The 16,816-nt window shown below is 40.2% G+C and overlaps 1 protein-coding gene across 6 annotated transcripts in view; it reads right to left on the minus strand.

The window, feature by feature from the left end:
* CAPN6 (calpain 6) overlaps positions 1 to 16,490 on the minus strand; it is a 95,164-nt gene extending 78,674 nt beyond the window's left edge. For 3 of the 6 annotated variants that reach the window (XM_070759580.1, XM_070759579.1, XM_070759575.1), the window contains exons 1-2: positions 16,264 to 16,486; positions 4,709 to 4,879 (exon numbers count right to left, since the gene is read on the minus strand). In XM_070759580.1, coding sequence (XP_070615681.1) covers positions 4,709 to 4,876 — 168 coding nt within the window. In that variant the 5' untranslated portion in view covers positions 4,877 to 4,879; positions 16,264 to 16,486. Of the gene's footprint in view, positions 1 to 4,708; positions 4,880 to 16,263 lie in introns of all 6 variants that reach the window. The other 3 variants (XM_070759577.1, XM_070759576.1, XM_070759581.1) reach the window with 3 other exon arrangements.
* Positions 16,491 to 16,816: the final 326 nt, after the last annotated feature.

Raw genomic sequence — 16,816 nt, forward strand, 5'->3', positions numbered from 1 at the left:
ACCATGTTGTTCACTGGCAGTTGACCCAAAGCATTACAATCTAAGTTGAATCAGCAGTTAAATTAAGTGCAGATGGGTAAATAAGGCAAAGCTTATAAGTAACTCTCCTTGATAGATTGGTCTCCAGCTATTCAGAAAAGAAAGGACAGCTTTCTGAAAACCAAAACAAGACAATCTAACTTATAGTAGGCTAAAAATGAAACTGAGGAAAGCTCGGAAATCCAAGTTGTTAGTACTATGCATGAAACAGTTGGGTTTGCAATATATAAACAAGCTAACAATGAATGTTTGTTTGTATTGAAGTACTACAGTTTTAAAAGGTTGTGTTGAAAATTGCCATAAGAGGAGGTCAGAAAGCATGATTCTCTTTCTCTGCTCTCTCTGTTCTTTTATGCTGATTCACTGTGGCTGATGTAGTAAGATCTGTGTGTTTGATGATAGTTTTAATGTATTTGCAAGCTGCAATGTATGTCTGATATGTAAGCCAAAGACAGGCTTCTAATATTATTGTACTGAGAGATATTGACTGTTTAATTTGAATGTGCTATTTCTAAAAGTAAACACTATTTTATACATTTTAATGTATCTGTCTTGTATGACTGAACAATTACTCTTTTTTTTTTTTATTTGTTTGTTTCTTTGGTTTTTTGTTGGGATTTTTTTATTCCATCCTTCTCCTTAAATTCAGGATGGCTTACAACATGTTAGCAATAGCACTTTTTAACAGACCCAGCATATTGCCCTCACAATCCGGGTCCTCATTTTACCCACCTCGGAAGGATGGAAGGCTGAGTCAGCCTTGAGCAGGTGATGAGATTCGAACCACTGACTTACAGATCTACAGTCATTGGCTGCTGTTCTATCGAGCTCTCTGGTAGAATCCTCCCGAAAATGCACAGATACAATTTCAGACACACACATGTTTGAAAATTAAAAACAATGTTCTTTATACCGAAAATGCAAATAAACGAAGCACTCTTTTTGTATAGCAAAGAGCACTCGTCTCCAAACAAACTGGTAATTTGTACAAGTTCCTTATCAGTTCTGTAATACTTAGCTTGCAGCTGTGAGGCAATTCACAGTCCTTCTTTCACAAAGTGAAACACACTTCGCTCTGGTTTAGTTTCAAAGCAGGGAAAAATCAGCACACAAAAGTCAAAGTCAGCAAAGCAGGCACGAAACACAACAATCAGATAATCCTCCACAATGGCCAAACCCACAGGCTGCTATTTATAGCAGCCTCACTAATTACCACAGCCCCACCCAACCACAGGTGGCCTCATTTTCTTTGATAATAATCTCTCAGTTGTTGCTGCCTATGCATTGCTCTCCGCATGCCTGGCTGTATCATTAACTCTTGTTCCGAATCCAAGGAGGAGCTAGATAATTGATCTCCTTCTGAGCTGTCTGCCACACTCTCCTCCTCCCTGTCACTCATGTCTTCTTGGTCAGAGGAGCCTTCATCAGCAGCTTCCACTGAGAGCAAAATAGGCCTGCAGCATGTGGATGTATCCCCCACATCCACAGTCCTTGGGGCAGGAGCTGGGCCAGAGCTAACCACAACAGCTGCCAATTAGTTTCTGGTCACAATTCAAAGTGTTGGTAATGACCTATAAAGCCCTACATGGCATCGGACCAGAATATCTCCAGAACAGTCTTCTGCCACACAAATCCCAGCGACCAATTAGGTCCCACAGAGTTGGCCTTCTCTGGGTCCCATCGACTAAACAATGTTGGTTGGCGGGCCCCAGGGGGAGAGCCTTCTCTGTGGTGGCCCTGGCCCTTTGGAATCAACTACCCCCAGAGATTAGAACCACCCCGCACCCTCCTTGCCTGTCGTAAATTATTAAAGACCCACCTATGCCATCAGGCATGAGGAAATTAGATACCCCCAGGCATATATACTTTATGTGTCGAATAATTGTGCTGCATGGTTTTAATATTGGGTTTTTAAATGTTTTTAATATTAGATTTGTTTACATTTGTTTACATTATTATTTTGTTGTGTGCTGCTCCTAATCCACGGAGAGGGGCGGCATACAAATCTAATAAATAATAATAATAATAATAATAATAATAATTATTATTATTATTATTATTATTATTATTATTATTATTATTATTATTTAATGGCCTGCAGTACTGCACTCTACCTGCTGCGCCACCTCGGCTCTGTCTCCTGGATATCTGGTGGAATCCCACGTTTTGCTCTGTGTATGTCCTTGACAACTCAAGGGTCGTTCTGCACATTTTTTAACACAAGTACAATTAGTCTTCAAGTTACAACAGTTTGTTTAGTGACCAAAGTTACAATGGCACTGAAAAAGTGACTTAGGATCACTTCCACACTTTCTCTGTTGCAGTATCCTCATTTGATCAAAATTCAGACACTGATACATATTTATGACCATGGCAGTATGCCTGCATCATGTTATCATCTTTTGCGACCTTCCGATAAGCAAAGTCAATGGGGAATCCAAATTTACTTAACAACCATGTAGCTCACTAAACAAATGCAATGTTCCACTTAACAACACTTAGCAAGAAAGGTCAGAAAATGGGGCAAAATTCATTTAACCACAGTCTGCTTTAGCAATGGAAATTTAGAAATGGAATTTACAGTCTGCCTGTAAATGATTAGAAAAATATGAGTTTTCCTTTGTTTTGAATAAATAGGATAATGGAAGAGACAAAGGCAACAGGGTTCTGAGGATGCTATAAAGCAGAAATATATGAACCCTGTTCTGTATGATGAAAATCAGGGTTTATGGCTCTAGTACGTTACATTAATAAATAAATATATTTATTGTCGTTGTATATATATACACAGAATACCCATACAACGAAATTCACATGATGCTTAAAGACCAGGCCCAACACACATAACCGCAAAAAACATGCCCCACCGACCACAAAATCCCCACCCTGAAACACCCAAACATCTATACAACAAACCAAGTAATACAGAGACACTAAGAACCAAATCATATTTCATCTAATAACCACACTGCTTAGTGACAGAATTGCCAGTCCCAATTGTCGTCAGTCAGTGAGGACAATATTTATATGTATTTTGCTGACACTTCTCTAATTTATTCATGCATATTTTTTCAAAAAGCAAAATGCTGCAGATTTAAATAATAATAATTTTAAACCAAGCCAAAGGTTCATTTCCTAGGAGGTACAAACTGGATAACTACATAGGGAAAACTGATTTTTTTTTTCACTCCCTGCCTAGTTAGCTGAGGATGAAGAATACATTATCAAGGTGAGACTCATTTTTAAACCATGGGCTGATTAGAAATGTAAAAGAATTATGCCTGTTGCTAACAGATATATAGCTGTGTGATTCCCAGTGAATTCTTGGTAGCATGACTGCTAGCATAGATCAAAGTCCAACTGGTATTTGTCTTTCCCATTTTGGAAACTCATTGAGTGAACAGTGGAGATATACATTTACTTTTATTTATTTTTATTTGATTTTTTTATTTTGTCCGCACATATACAAGATAGCAGGTATTGATATAAATATAAAGATGAACAAAGAAAGTACAGATAAACGAGGGCAGTAGGACAGGGACAATAGGCATGCTGATGTTCTTACAGACCTCTTAGGAACGGGGTGAGGCCAACAGTAGACAGTCTATGGTTAAAGCTTTTGGGGGTTTGGGGAAGAAACCACTGAGTCAGGTAGAGCATTCCAGGCATTCATCCCTCTGTTGCTGAAGTCCTATTTTATGCAGTCGGGTTTTGAGCGGTTTACATTGAGTTTGAATCTATTGTGCGTGCATGTATTGTTGTGGTTGAAGCTGGAGTACTTGTTGACAGGTAGGACACTGTGGCGGATGACTTTATGAACTACATTTAGATCAGATTGAAGGCAATGTAGCTCTCAGCTATCTAACCCCAAGATTTTAAGTCTGGTGGAATAAGGTATCCTGTTGTGAGTAGAGGAGTGGAGGACTGTTCTTGTGAAATATTCCTGGATTCTCTCAATTGTATTAATGTCCGATATGCAATGCGGATTCCATAAATAATAAAGTAGCTCAGAGACTGTACTAATCACTCCTTAGGTGCTTTCCTGGGAGAAGACTAATCCTTGGTCCCAGCTAAATCAGATTGTAGCATGGGACTTAAATCACAATTAGTATCCACTAATCTAGGAAAGTAAAGGACTCACTGATTCAGCATAACCCACATAAGCAACACCAGCATATTTGAATTTCAGAGGGGTGACAAAACATTTGTACCAAAGCTGCAGCTAAAAGCTAGAGATTGTTTCAAATCCATCTTGGCTCATGGACCTCTGTTTTTGCTTCTTTGTCTTTAGCCCATAGAACCTTATACAGTGGTACCTCAGTTCTCATCATTAATTGATTTGGGGAGCCATAACGAGTGCTAAAAAGCATAAGTACCAAACAAACCACCTAGCGTGTGACTCCCTTGTTTCAGCCAGAAAGGGTAGTGAGTTACGAAGAGCTAACAGATTTTAACTTGCACATCAAGCACCAAAAAAAAAAAAGATGAATACCAAGACAAAATGATTGTGTCAAAAACTATTCACATGGTTCAGACGTCATAGGAAGGGTTTAAAGATGGTGAGGTGTGAAAGGGATAGCATAAATCTTGGGCACATAGCAAAGTTAAGTGAGAACAAGGTTCTTTAAAAAATAGATTTAGAAATAGTGGGGCAACTAGAGTCACATACCTTTGGCCGTTTCCACTCCACAATTGCTAGTGGTGGATTCAGATAGAAGAGAGAAACATCAGAAGCAGGAAATTCAGAGTCTTCAAAGAGCTTCTTCTCCTCAAGGCACTGTCGCTTGAGGTCTTCATACTTCTGATTTTTAAAGGGCTTGACTAAGGTAGAACCCATGGTCTGGAGAAAAGGGATATGTTGTTTTGTAGAAATGGCTTGTCATAAAATCACTTTGACTCAACTAGCGGCACATACACTGGGGCAAAGAACAATCATTTCACAATCGATCTCAGATGATGAATGGTATCAGAAAACTATTAGTGTAGCAAAGACAATGGTGCCGAAAGAGTGAGGGTGCACACTATCGTGCATGCCTGAGTGCCCACACCCATAATTCAATGCCTGGGGAGGGCGAAAAGAGCTCCCCCTACCTCCTGGTGGCCCTCTGGAGGCTGGAAATGGACTGTTTCCCAAATTCTGGTGGCCCCAGTAGGCTCGTGTTTCACCCTCACCAGAGTCCAAAGGCTTCCCTGGAGCCGGGGGAGGGTAAAAATGCCCTCCCCCACCCCCACAGAGACTCTTGGGAAGCCAAAATCGTCCTCCTGGTGCCTCTGCGTTAGCCAAAAATCAGCTGGCTGGCACACACAGGCACGTTGGAGTTGAGTCAGGGCAACTGCTCGCGTGCCAGCAGATATGGCTCCGCGTGCCGCCTGTGGCACCTCTGCCATAGGTTTGCCATCACTGCCCTATACCTTTCCAGACCAATGGCTGTCCAGTCTCTTCTTGAAAAACCTCCACTAATAACTCCACCCACTAAAACCTCCGCCCACAACTTCTAATGGCAAGCTGGTTAATTGTTCTCACTGTTAGGAAGTTTCTAATTCTAGATTGCTTTTCTCCTTGATTTATTTCTAATCACTGTCTCTTGTCTTGCCTTCTGGTGCTTTGAAGAATAATTTGACCTGCTTCTCCTTGTGTTAGCCCCTCAAATATTGGATCACACTCAGTTTTGTTCTCCAGCACTTTTATTCAAAGCCACTCCCAACACTGACCAATGTCTTCATTTGAAATCTTGTAAATAGGAATAGATGACTCCCGATATGATTGGACCTGCTATGCAACACACAGCTTTATGAAACCGCAACCACAAGACATGATTTCCCTAGTGTGCAACTCCTTTTGTGATGCTGAGTACAACAAAGTGTGATTTATACAAAACTCCTTTGCAGAAAAGATTTTCATGGAAAGTCTGCTTAAAAGAAGAATATTAGAAAAATCTACCAGCCAACTTGCTAGAAATATAAAACATGTACAACAATAGTTACAATAAAGTAGAAGTTGGATTAAAAATGGATTTTGATTTATGCTGTGCCCATCAGTGTTCCGTCTAATTTTTTGGGGGGGTGGGCGGAAAAGTATAGTGTCTGAGCGGCAGTCCCTTTGGGACTGGGCGGCACAGAAATAATAAATAAATAAATAAATAAATAAATAAATAAATAAATAAACAAACAAATAAATAAATAAATAAACAAACAAACAAATAAATAAAAAACCCACCCTGTTTTGCCTCAGAGAATTTCAAAATAAAATACTGTACTGTGTGTCTATAACAGTGAGCTCATAATAGGGCAACTCTATCAATATCAAAATGTCACTTAAATAGTTGAGCTAGTTTCAAACTAGATTTTGATTTTCTTTCTCTCTTCCTTACTCCCATTCTTTTTCTTTCTCTTTTCCTTCCTCTCTTTTTTCTATCTGTTTCTCTCTCTTCCTCTCTTCCTCTCTCTCTCCTTCCCTCTCACTCTTTCCCTCTCGGCTTCTGGGCAGGTTTGGAAAACTCTGAGTTGATGATGATTTTTAAGTGAGCGATTGCTCACTGCTCAGCTTAGAGGGAACTATGGTGCCCATTAGTATTACACCAGGGGAACATTTGATCCATGACTTCACCACCGATTTATTAACAGTTCTATAGAATCAGTTAGAACCGGTAGAAACTCATAGCTGTTGTAAGGGTATAAATACAGTAGCTGAAATGAGTTTGGAATTTGGATATACTGGCTCCATCAAAGGCTAGTTTCAGACCAAGGGTGATAAGGCTAGTTTCAGACCAAGGGTGATAAAATTTCTCTTTCCCTAAATAAATATCTATAAAAAATTGTTTTGGAAAGGAATTGCTACCACTGAAAATTGCAGGTAAATACTGTGTTTCCCCAAAAATAAGATGTTGTTTTATATTTTTTGGTACCCTGAAATAAGCTCTTGGCCTTATTGCCCTGCATTCAAAAGCCCGATTGGGCTTATTATTTTTTATTTTTTATTTTATTTATATTTGTCAAACAATTATAGGATGGTAATTTGTATAAATAGAACATTAGATAAGTAATGATAAAAAGTAATGATAGAAGACAATAGAACAGTAGGACAGGGACGGTAGGCACAATGGTGTGCTTATGCACGCCCCTTAGGGGATGTCTTATTTGGGGGGAAACAGGGTTGTGAGAATTAAAAAAAGAATTCTATCAATGGAATCTGGATTTGAAAAATAAGCCTTGAACAATGAAAGCAAGACTATCTTTTGTTGTTTGATAGGCTTTGGGATAATTTATGTGAAAAGATATGTAAATTAGGAGCAGATGCATATTAATGCACCTGGAGACTTTGCAAACATAAGTGGGTACAAAATTCTGCATGAATTAAGCCCATAGGAAAAGTGCCGTGTACAACTCAAAGGTTATTTTTCTGTTATTAATCAGATAAAATTGATAGTGATTCACACATTTCCAGATGGGGTGGAGAATAAAAGTAGGCCCAAAACAAATCAATATTTTAAAAAATGGAACATGAAATTGTTCTCTTGAGTATTTTGGAGCTTATTATCTGGCAATAAAACTCACTGGCATATTATTAAAAATCTTGCCTTGGCCAAACTACCAATCTGTTTTATACATAAGAAGCTATTTTAAAAAGTTTCAGGGATTAGCAAAGAAATGTAAAGATGTACACATTTTAGACAATAATGCCTCCAATATCTCCAACAATAACTTCTGATGAAAATGGGGTTGTAAATAGTGTTGGGTGAACCGAACTTGCATAATTCGGGTCCGTGCAGAACTTTGCGGTGTTCGGCATATCGAACCCGAACCTGGACTTTTTAAAAAGTCCATGTTCAGGTTCGGCATTTGCTTGAACATCGCGGTGGGTGGGAGGTGGAGGTGGGGAGGGCTCTGAGGCTCAAGCCGCCAACTCGGCTTGGGGGGGGCAGGAGGGGTGGCTCCAGACCCAGAGCCTGACCTCCCCCCCCAAAGCTTCACCTTACGCTGGGCCAGAGGGGTGGGGAGGCAGGTTCTGCCGGCCAGCTGTTCAGGATCCCAGCCGGCAGCTTCAAGCGGGTGGGAGGTGGGAGGGGGAGGCGGGGAGGGCTCTGACTCAGAATATTCAAGGAGTGATTTAGTCAGCTGCTGCTGTGACAGCAGCGGGCTCAGCCGGTCCCCTCGGGACTGCAGGACCTGGTGCTGGGCAGTTATGCTGCTTATGGGAGGAGGGCGAGAGGTGGAACCGAGCTGTGGGCAACACGAGCTTCAGCAAATGAATCCAGAAGATCATCTCACAAAAGAAGGTGAAGATCAAGCTGGACAAAAGTGTAAGTGTCTGAAATCTGCGGGGAGCTCCTGGATTTGGGATTAGCACTCAAAGCCGCCATCACCAGCCCCAGATAACCTCAGTGGTGGCGGCTACAGTAAAAGAAGACAAAAGCGAACCAATCACGAGGAATGGACAGGGCACCTCCAGCTCCATCTTCATCTTCTTCTCTGCGAGATGGATTGAGCTGGAGGGGCCCCATTCATTCCCTGTGATCGGTTCGCTTTTGTCTTATTTTACCATAGCCACCACCACTGAGGTTATCTGGGGCTGGCGGTGGCAGCTTTGAGGGCTAATCCCAAATCCAGGAGCTCCCCACAGATTTCAGACACTTACACTTTTGTCCAGCTCGATCTGGACAAAAGTTCAATCTGAGTCAGAGCCCTCCCCACCTCCCCCTCCCACCCACCACCCACTTGAAGCTGCCGGACGGGATCCTGAATAGCCAGCCGGCAGAACCTGCCTCCCGAGCCCTCTTGCCTGGCGGGAGGTGAAGCGCTGGTGGGGAGGTGTAAGGCTCCATCAAGCGGGCAATGGCCGGGAGCCTCCAAAATGAGAGAGAACTAGGGGCAGGGATTTTCGGCGGCTCCTGGCCATCGCCCATTTGATCAAGCCTGACACATACACCCCTCCAGCGCTTTGCCTCCCGCAGGGCCAGAGGTGTTTGGGTTTGGGTTTGGGTTCAGATTCGGGTTCGGCGAACCTACCCAAACTCCACCATCAAGTTCGTCTGAACCCGCCAAACCTGAACTCCAACGGGTTCGCCCAACACTAGTTGTAAATAACCCAAATAGCTGTTGTATGTTTGTTTTTTGTGTTGCAATTAATAAAATAAAAATGTAAAAAAATGTTTAAAAAAAGTTCCAGGGAAATTTCTCTTCTGTCTACCAAGATAGAATTTTAAGGGCAGGTACAATAACACTACAGCCAATTTGGTGGAGAGGTTAAGGCACCAGATTAGAAACCAGCAGACTGTGAGTTCCAGTCCTGCATTAGATGCAAAGCCAGCTGGTGAATTTAAGCCAGTCACTTTCTCTCAACCCTTGGAGAGAAGCAATGACAAACCACTTTTTTTAAAAAAAAACTGCCAAGAAAACTGCAGGGCTTTGTCTGGGCAAAGCATACGCTTCCAAACGAATCAGGAAGAAAAGTAGATTTCTCTGCTGGCCTGTTTGGTCTTGTTTTTATTATCCTGTACCAACTGCCAGATGGTAAAAGTAAAAAAAAAAAAGGTGCAGGATGCGATGGATCCTTAAGAATGTTTTGAACTTTCTTAAACCCTACTGTTCTGTTTAAGAAAAGTAACAAATCTTATGTTCCCGGGTCACCCTGACCCGGACCGAAAACTCTTCATTTGCAGTGCTTATGTTTGGTCTTTTTGAAAGCTTTTTTCACTTGGAAAGTAGTCTGAACATTTCTGCACACAATGATATGAAAATTGAAATGAAAAAAGTAAATCTTATTGGTTTATTTTGCGGATATAATGCACGCCCCCCCTGTTTTTGTGAAATTTTTTTCAATTTATGGATAGTTTTGCTTGCAAAATGCATTCTATTTTACTAAAGTTGGTATGGGATTGGTAGCTTGAACATTTCTGAACATAATGATATGAAAATTGAACTGGAAAAATTGATGCATATTGGTTTATTTTGTTGATGAAATGCACGCCCCCCCCATTTTTTTAAAATAGTCTTCACTTTATGGATAGTTTTGCTAGCAAAATACATTCTATTTTACTAAAGTTGGTGTGGGATTGGTAGCTTGAACATTTCTGAACATAATGATATGAAAATTGAACTGGAAAAATTGATGCATATTGGTTTATTTTGCACATAAAGTATGCCTCAATTATTTCAATTTATATAAAAATTATGCTGTTAATTTCAAACTTACATACTTTTTTTTAGTAAAATGGATTTGTTTCATAAAATTAGTTCTCTGGCTACAATGTGGTTGATTTTCAAAAGGATATTCCAAATATTTCTAGACAAATATGTATAAACAGTGACAATAATGGCACACAGCAAGGCCGAGGGGGGGTGGCCCTTTTGTGGCAAAAATAAACCAATAAGAACCATTTTTTTCAGTTCATTTATATTTTTCTTATATTCAGAAATGTTCAATTTAGTATATCAAACCTTTTGGGGGAAAATTCCTTAGGGATTTGTAGCCTTAAAAAATAGAAATTGACACGAAATTTAAAAAGGATGGGGGGAGGGGCTTTTTGATCAAAATAAAAATATAAGTCTCAATTTTTCCAGTTCAATTTTCATATCATTATGTTCATAAATGTTCAAACTAGTTTTCCAGTTGAAAAAGTTTTCAAAAAGATCAAATTCAAGTACCTAAAAAAATTATTTTTGGTCCGGTCATATACGAACAGAAACAGATTCAAAGTTATGATTTTTTTTTGCCCAGAAAACAATTAGCCACCACCCCAAAAATATTTTTTGATGATCAGCATTGTTAAATTGAGTAAATGAATGCCTAAGATTTTAAAGAATATTTCGGATTTGGAGCATAAAAAAATAAAAAGTGAAAATGGTTGCAAGCAGCCAAGGGGGGGGGAGGCCTTATTTCTGATGTTAAAAAACCAATAAGAATCATTTTTTTCAGTTCCTTTATATTTTTCTTATATTCAGAAATGTTCAAGCTACCAATCCCACACCAACTTTAGTAAAATAGAATGCATTTTGCAAGCAAAACTATCCATAAATTGAAAAAAATTTCACAAAAACGGGGGGGGGCGTGCATTATATCCGCAAAATAAACCAATAAGATTTACTTTTTTCATTTCAATTTTCATATCATTGTGTGCAGAAATGTTCAGACTACTTTCCAAGTGAAAAAAGCTTTCAAAAAGACCAAACATAAGCACTGCAAATGAAGAGTTTTCGGTCCGGGTCAGGGTGACCCGGGAACATAAGATTTGTAACTTTTTTTGCCCAGCAAAAACTAAGCCCCCCACCCTCCCAAAAAAATTCTCATAGAGAGAACCCCTGAAATGATGAATAGTCATGAAATTTCAAGTTTCAGATATGCAGGGAAAAATTTTTACAGGGACTCAAACTTGGCTTCGGGTCACATACGACCCGAACAGAACAGCAGGGTTTTAAGGCAGCGGGAAGAGCTATAAAGCTCTTCCAGAGAGGGAGAGAGGGCAACCAATGATCCCCCGGGCAATGATGTTGACCCTCTGGAGTGCTGTCCTATCTGCCACTGTGCTATTGGCAAACCGTACACAGATGCAATAAGTTAAAATACTCTCTATGCTGTGGCGGTAGAAGGTCACCAGCAGTTTTTCATTGAGTTGTTGTTTCCCGAGAAGTCTCAGGTAGTATAATCTCTGCTGGGCCCTTTTGACCAATGCTGCAATGTGAGCAGGTCCTCTTTTATGGAACACCCAGAAACTTAAAACTGGTCACTTGCTTCACTCGGTCTCATTGATATGCAAGGGCTAGATGTCTGATCTATTCCTTCTATAGTCCACTATAAACTCCTTGATCTTATTGGTGTTAAGGACCAAATTATTGGGATAATAACTTGGCCAGTGGCCAGTCAGGTCCCACAGTGTCAGCCTTCTTTAGGTCCCACCAGCCAAGCAATGTTGACTGGTGGGGCCTAGGGGAAGGGCCTTCTCTGTGGCAGCTCCAGCCCTTTGGAATCAACTCTCCCCAGAGATTCGCACTACCCTCCACTCTCCCAGCCTTTCAAAAGGTTTTAAAAACACATCTCTGTTGGCAGGCCTGGGGCCTTTGAGCTTTGGCATCTTGCTCTGGCTGGTAATATGAGAGTACGATTGTGATGGATGAATGTGGTTGACAGTTTTTAATGCCAATGGGTTTTAGAATTTGATTTTATCTTTGGGTTTCTTATATGCTGTATTTTTGTATTTGCTTTTATTTTGTAAGCCACCCTGAGTCCAGAAGAGAAGGGCAGCCTAGAAATCCAAATAAATAAATAAATAAAATATTGTCTCCACACCACAAAAGCAACAGGTCCACCACATCTTGGTGAGCAGATTCATTCCCCCAACCCTGGAGATGAGTCCCACCATTGTTGCATCAACTGCAAATTTAGTAACAGTATTACTGGTGTAAGTGGGAATGCAATTATGCACATAAGGAGTATAGAGTAAGGGACTCCACAAACAATGTTGTGGTGTACCAATGTTAACAATAAGGGCTGAAGAGATATCACAGGATTACTTAATCTGATCTTCTGAGATCGGCCAAACAGGAAATCCATAATCCAAAGGCAGATTGAATAATAGCAATAGCATTTAGACTTATCTACCACTTCACAGTGCTTTACAGACCTTTCTAAATGGTTTACAGAATCAGCCTCTTGCCCCCAACAATCTGGGTCCTCATTTGACCCACCTCAGAAGGATGGAAGACTGAGTCAACCTTGAGCCTGGTGAGATTTGAACTGCTGAACTACAGCTAGCAGTTAGCTGAAGTAGTCTGCAGTGCTGCACTCTAACAACTGCACCCATGATTCATAGGTTTAGGCACTCGTCTATGTGGAAGAATTGTGTTAAATGCAGAGCTAAAATCTACAAAAAGCATCCTCACATAGCCCCATCCCGCCCGCGTTTCAAAATGAGTCATAGCAGTGTGAAGAGTGATGACTATAGCATGCGCTGTAAAAAGATGTCCCAATTTGTGTTCTCAAAACAATGCTGAAGTTGTTGGGAAGCATCTTCTGGCCAAGATTTCACTGTCTTTTTTATAGGCAGAGATTGTCTCCTAAGAGGGGTGCATGCTTAATAATAATAATAACAACAACAACAACAACAACAACAATAACAACAAAGAGCCAAGGTGGCGCAGTACGTAGAGTGCTGTACTGCAGGCCACTAAAGCTGACTGGTGGATCTGCAGGTCAGCGGTTCAAATCTCATTACCGACTCAAGGTTGACTCAGCCTTCCATCCTTCCAAGGAGGGTAAAATGAGGACCTGGATTGTGGGGGCAATAGGCTGGCTCTGTTCAAAAGTGCTATTGCTAACATGTTGTAAGCCGCCCTGAGTCTAAGGTGACCTAACCCTGAAACTTTACCCTTAGACTATCCACTGTTGACCTCACCCAATTCCTAAGAGGTCAGTAAGGGGTATGCATAAGTGCACCAGCGTGCCTTCCATCCCCTGTCCTAATGTTTCTCTCTTACTAGTATGCTCGTGCTAAAAGCAGTGACATATGCTCTGATTATTCCAAATTTGGTTATTGTATAACCTTATAGCCATGTTTAATGTTGGTATATACTGTACTTTGTCCAAGATGTGGTGGCTTAGTGGCTAAGACGCTGAGCTTACCAATCAGAAGATCGACAGTTCTGCAGTTTGAATCCATAGCACCGTGTAACGGAGTGAGGTACTGTTACTTGTCCCAGCTTCTACCAACTTAGCAGTTTGGAAGCACATAAAAAATGCAAGTAGAAAAATAGGGACCACTTTGGTAGGAAGGTAACAGCATTTCCTATGCCTTTGGTGTTTAGTCATGCCAGCCACATGACCACGGCGACATCTTCAGACATCTTCACCTTTGAAACAGAGATGAGCACTGCCCCTAGAGCCAAAAATGACTAGCATGCAATTGTGGGGGAACCTTTTCCTTTATACTTTGTCCAATATGTTTGCTCCTCTAGTAGCACACTTAATATGCTGATGGAATTTAGAGAGCCCTGCTTTTAAATCAGTCTGATTAAAGTCTCCCGCTATAATGTGCACAGCATCAGGATATTTATTCTGCTGATTACTAGCAATGTTGTGCAAGAATCCCCAAGCTATAATAGTATTGGCATCAGGTGGGATATAGACTGCAGTAATCAAAACCACGCTGAACTCCTCTGGAAGATTGACTCACTGGACCACTGGCTGTCTTTATAGTGATACACCAGCTTTTGTTCACATAAAGGCTTAAACTGGAAAACCGGGGTGGTGCATTGGTTAGAGTGCTGTAGTTCAGCAGTTCAAATCTCACCACCAGCTCAAGGTTGACTCAGCCTTCCATTCTTCTGAGGGGGGCAAATGAGGACCCAGATTGTTGGGAGCAAGAGGCTGACTGTGTAAATTGTTCAGAAAGGGTTGTAAAGCACTGTGAAGTGGTATATAAGTCTAAATGCTATTGCTATTGCTAAACCTCGTCCTTTGCTCTTGCCAGATTCTCCACTCCTGTCCTGCAGGTGAGCTATGTTCCAATATTTGAGGGGCTGCCACAAAGAAGAGGTAGTTAATCTATTATCCAAAGCACCTGAAGGCAGAACAAGAAGCAATGGATGGAAATTAATCAAGGAGAGAAGCAACATAGAACTAAGGAGAAATTTCCTGGACAGAACAATTGATCAGTGGAACGAAGTACCTCCAGATGTTGTGGGTGCTCCATCACTGGAGTGTTTTAAGAGGTTGGATAACCATTTGTCCAGAATAATAGAGGAACTCCTAGAAGCTCTCCAACGTAATTTCCAATTCTGTTATTCTGCATTTAGTTATCCCTCCTGTTTCCATTTAGTAACAAACACAAATTAGTATAATCAATTGGAGGAAAAATATTGTAGATCATTTTCTGATTTCCATCTTAGAGAAGCACTGAATCAGAAGAAGTGGGTTTCTGCAGCTGCAGAACTGATTCTACCATAAGAATCTTCTTTGGAGTTGACCATGATGTGACAATCACTCTTTTGATGAATACAACAATCATATTCACTGCTACATTGTCACATTGCACTAATCCATGCTTTCTTTAACTACACTTCTATGAACAAATCATCATTAGCAGGAACTGCACAATATTCTAACCGTAACCCTAACCCTAACCCTAACTTGTTCCTCTCCCATCCTGCAAGAACCTAAATTGTCCCATTAACATTCAGGAGTCTGTATCTAATTTAAGGCTCAGTGATGAATTTGTGCTGAATTCATTTCTTTGTGCCCAGCACACTCCACTTCTGGGGGCAACTGGTAACCCAACCCTGCCATAAATAACAATTTGCAAATCACAGATACTGTTTTTCAAGAATATGCTGACTTAAACCAAAACAATATTATGGCTTACAGCAATGTAAGGACCTAGATATTTCCTAACTGCAGAGATCCACTTCCATTTATTCTTATTTATAGGTCACTTTTCATTATAAAAGCAGAAGCAAGCAGATAATTTACAATATGAAACCAATACATCTGAAAACAAAGCAAAGATTGCTGTGTACAATTGCACCATCAACGCTATTGTTTATTGCAGTTTCTGGTGTATGAAATTCCTCTCAATAATGATGAGATTTATTTATGAGAAAACACAAATGAACCTGCAAATCTGTCCTCCCATACTTTCTGTGTTTCAAAGCTTGTTGCTGTTTCAATTGAAAAGGTATGAAGAAAATATGAAATTGTCTTTTGAAACTTTTACAGTGCAAATCTCTTTGTGTTAGTAAGGCAATCTTTTTTACAGTAGCAAACAAAAGTTGTATTCTGCTGGTAGCCTGAACACAGATGGCATTATGCAAATACTTCCTAGCCTTGCTGCACTGTTTTCTCTATCCTTAGAGGCAGACAGAGTTTGGGTAAACAATTTCCTAGTAAAATCAACACATAATCCTCTTTTCACAGCCAGTCTCTTAATTCTACAGAAATGTGGTTTTGCCTGAACGCTGAATTTTCAGTCTTCCACGTTTGAGATGAATTTGGTCACTCTTTAACAAGTTCAGCTCCACTTCTGAAGTTTTAAAAAAATCAAATAACCATTTGAGACAGCTTAGGGTTTTTTTTAAAGTTACCCTTGCCACTAACTCTTGTTCGTTTAGATATTTGCCCTTCAATGCTTGATAGCCCCAACTGATAGGTTAGAAGATTCCATTTAATAAATGTTGCATTTTCAAGGAAGAAATCCTACAAAGTTAAAGGAATACAAATCAATACTATTAACTCACCTGAATTAAAATGAATTTAAGCCATGGAGTTCCTGTTCTGCCAGGCAAACATGCACAGAGAGTTGCAGATCCCTGGAACAAACAAACTTCTTAACCTGGAATCTCTTTGGACTGTACCAAAGATCTCTTCATTACAGGGGGAGTCAAAATAACTTCTGTCCACTTCTGTTTCTTTCTTTCTTTTCTCTCCCCCTCTTGAACTTCAGTTTGAAAAATGTAATTATGAGTCATGTGGGGAATACTTTAAAAAAAGTTAGCTAGAAAGGAATTCAATTAGTTCGTTCCTAGGGTACATCTGTTAAAAAAATTATCACCAGCATCCTGTTGTCAAACACAAGTACAAATAAACAAATAAACAGACTAGTAAGAAGGGCATCTTGAAGTATCTCAGAATTATGTGCTGATGAAGAGTTGATGAGGGATGAAGGAGGGAGAAGAATTTTTGTTTTTAATGAAGGAACATGAGTGAAAATGGGACTGGCTGTTCTTTTCTATTTCTTATTTAATAGATGCTTTTATGGCTACATCACCCAACGTTTCTTCATCTGGCAAG

Source organism: Erythrolamprus reginae, chromosome 8 (assembly GCF_031021105.1).
Source record: "Erythrolamprus reginae isolate rEryReg1 chromosome 8, rEryReg1.hap1, whole genome shotgun sequence".
Taxonomy (NCBI): Eukaryota; Metazoa; Chordata; class Lepidosauria; order Squamata; family Dipsadidae; genus Erythrolamprus; species Erythrolamprus reginae.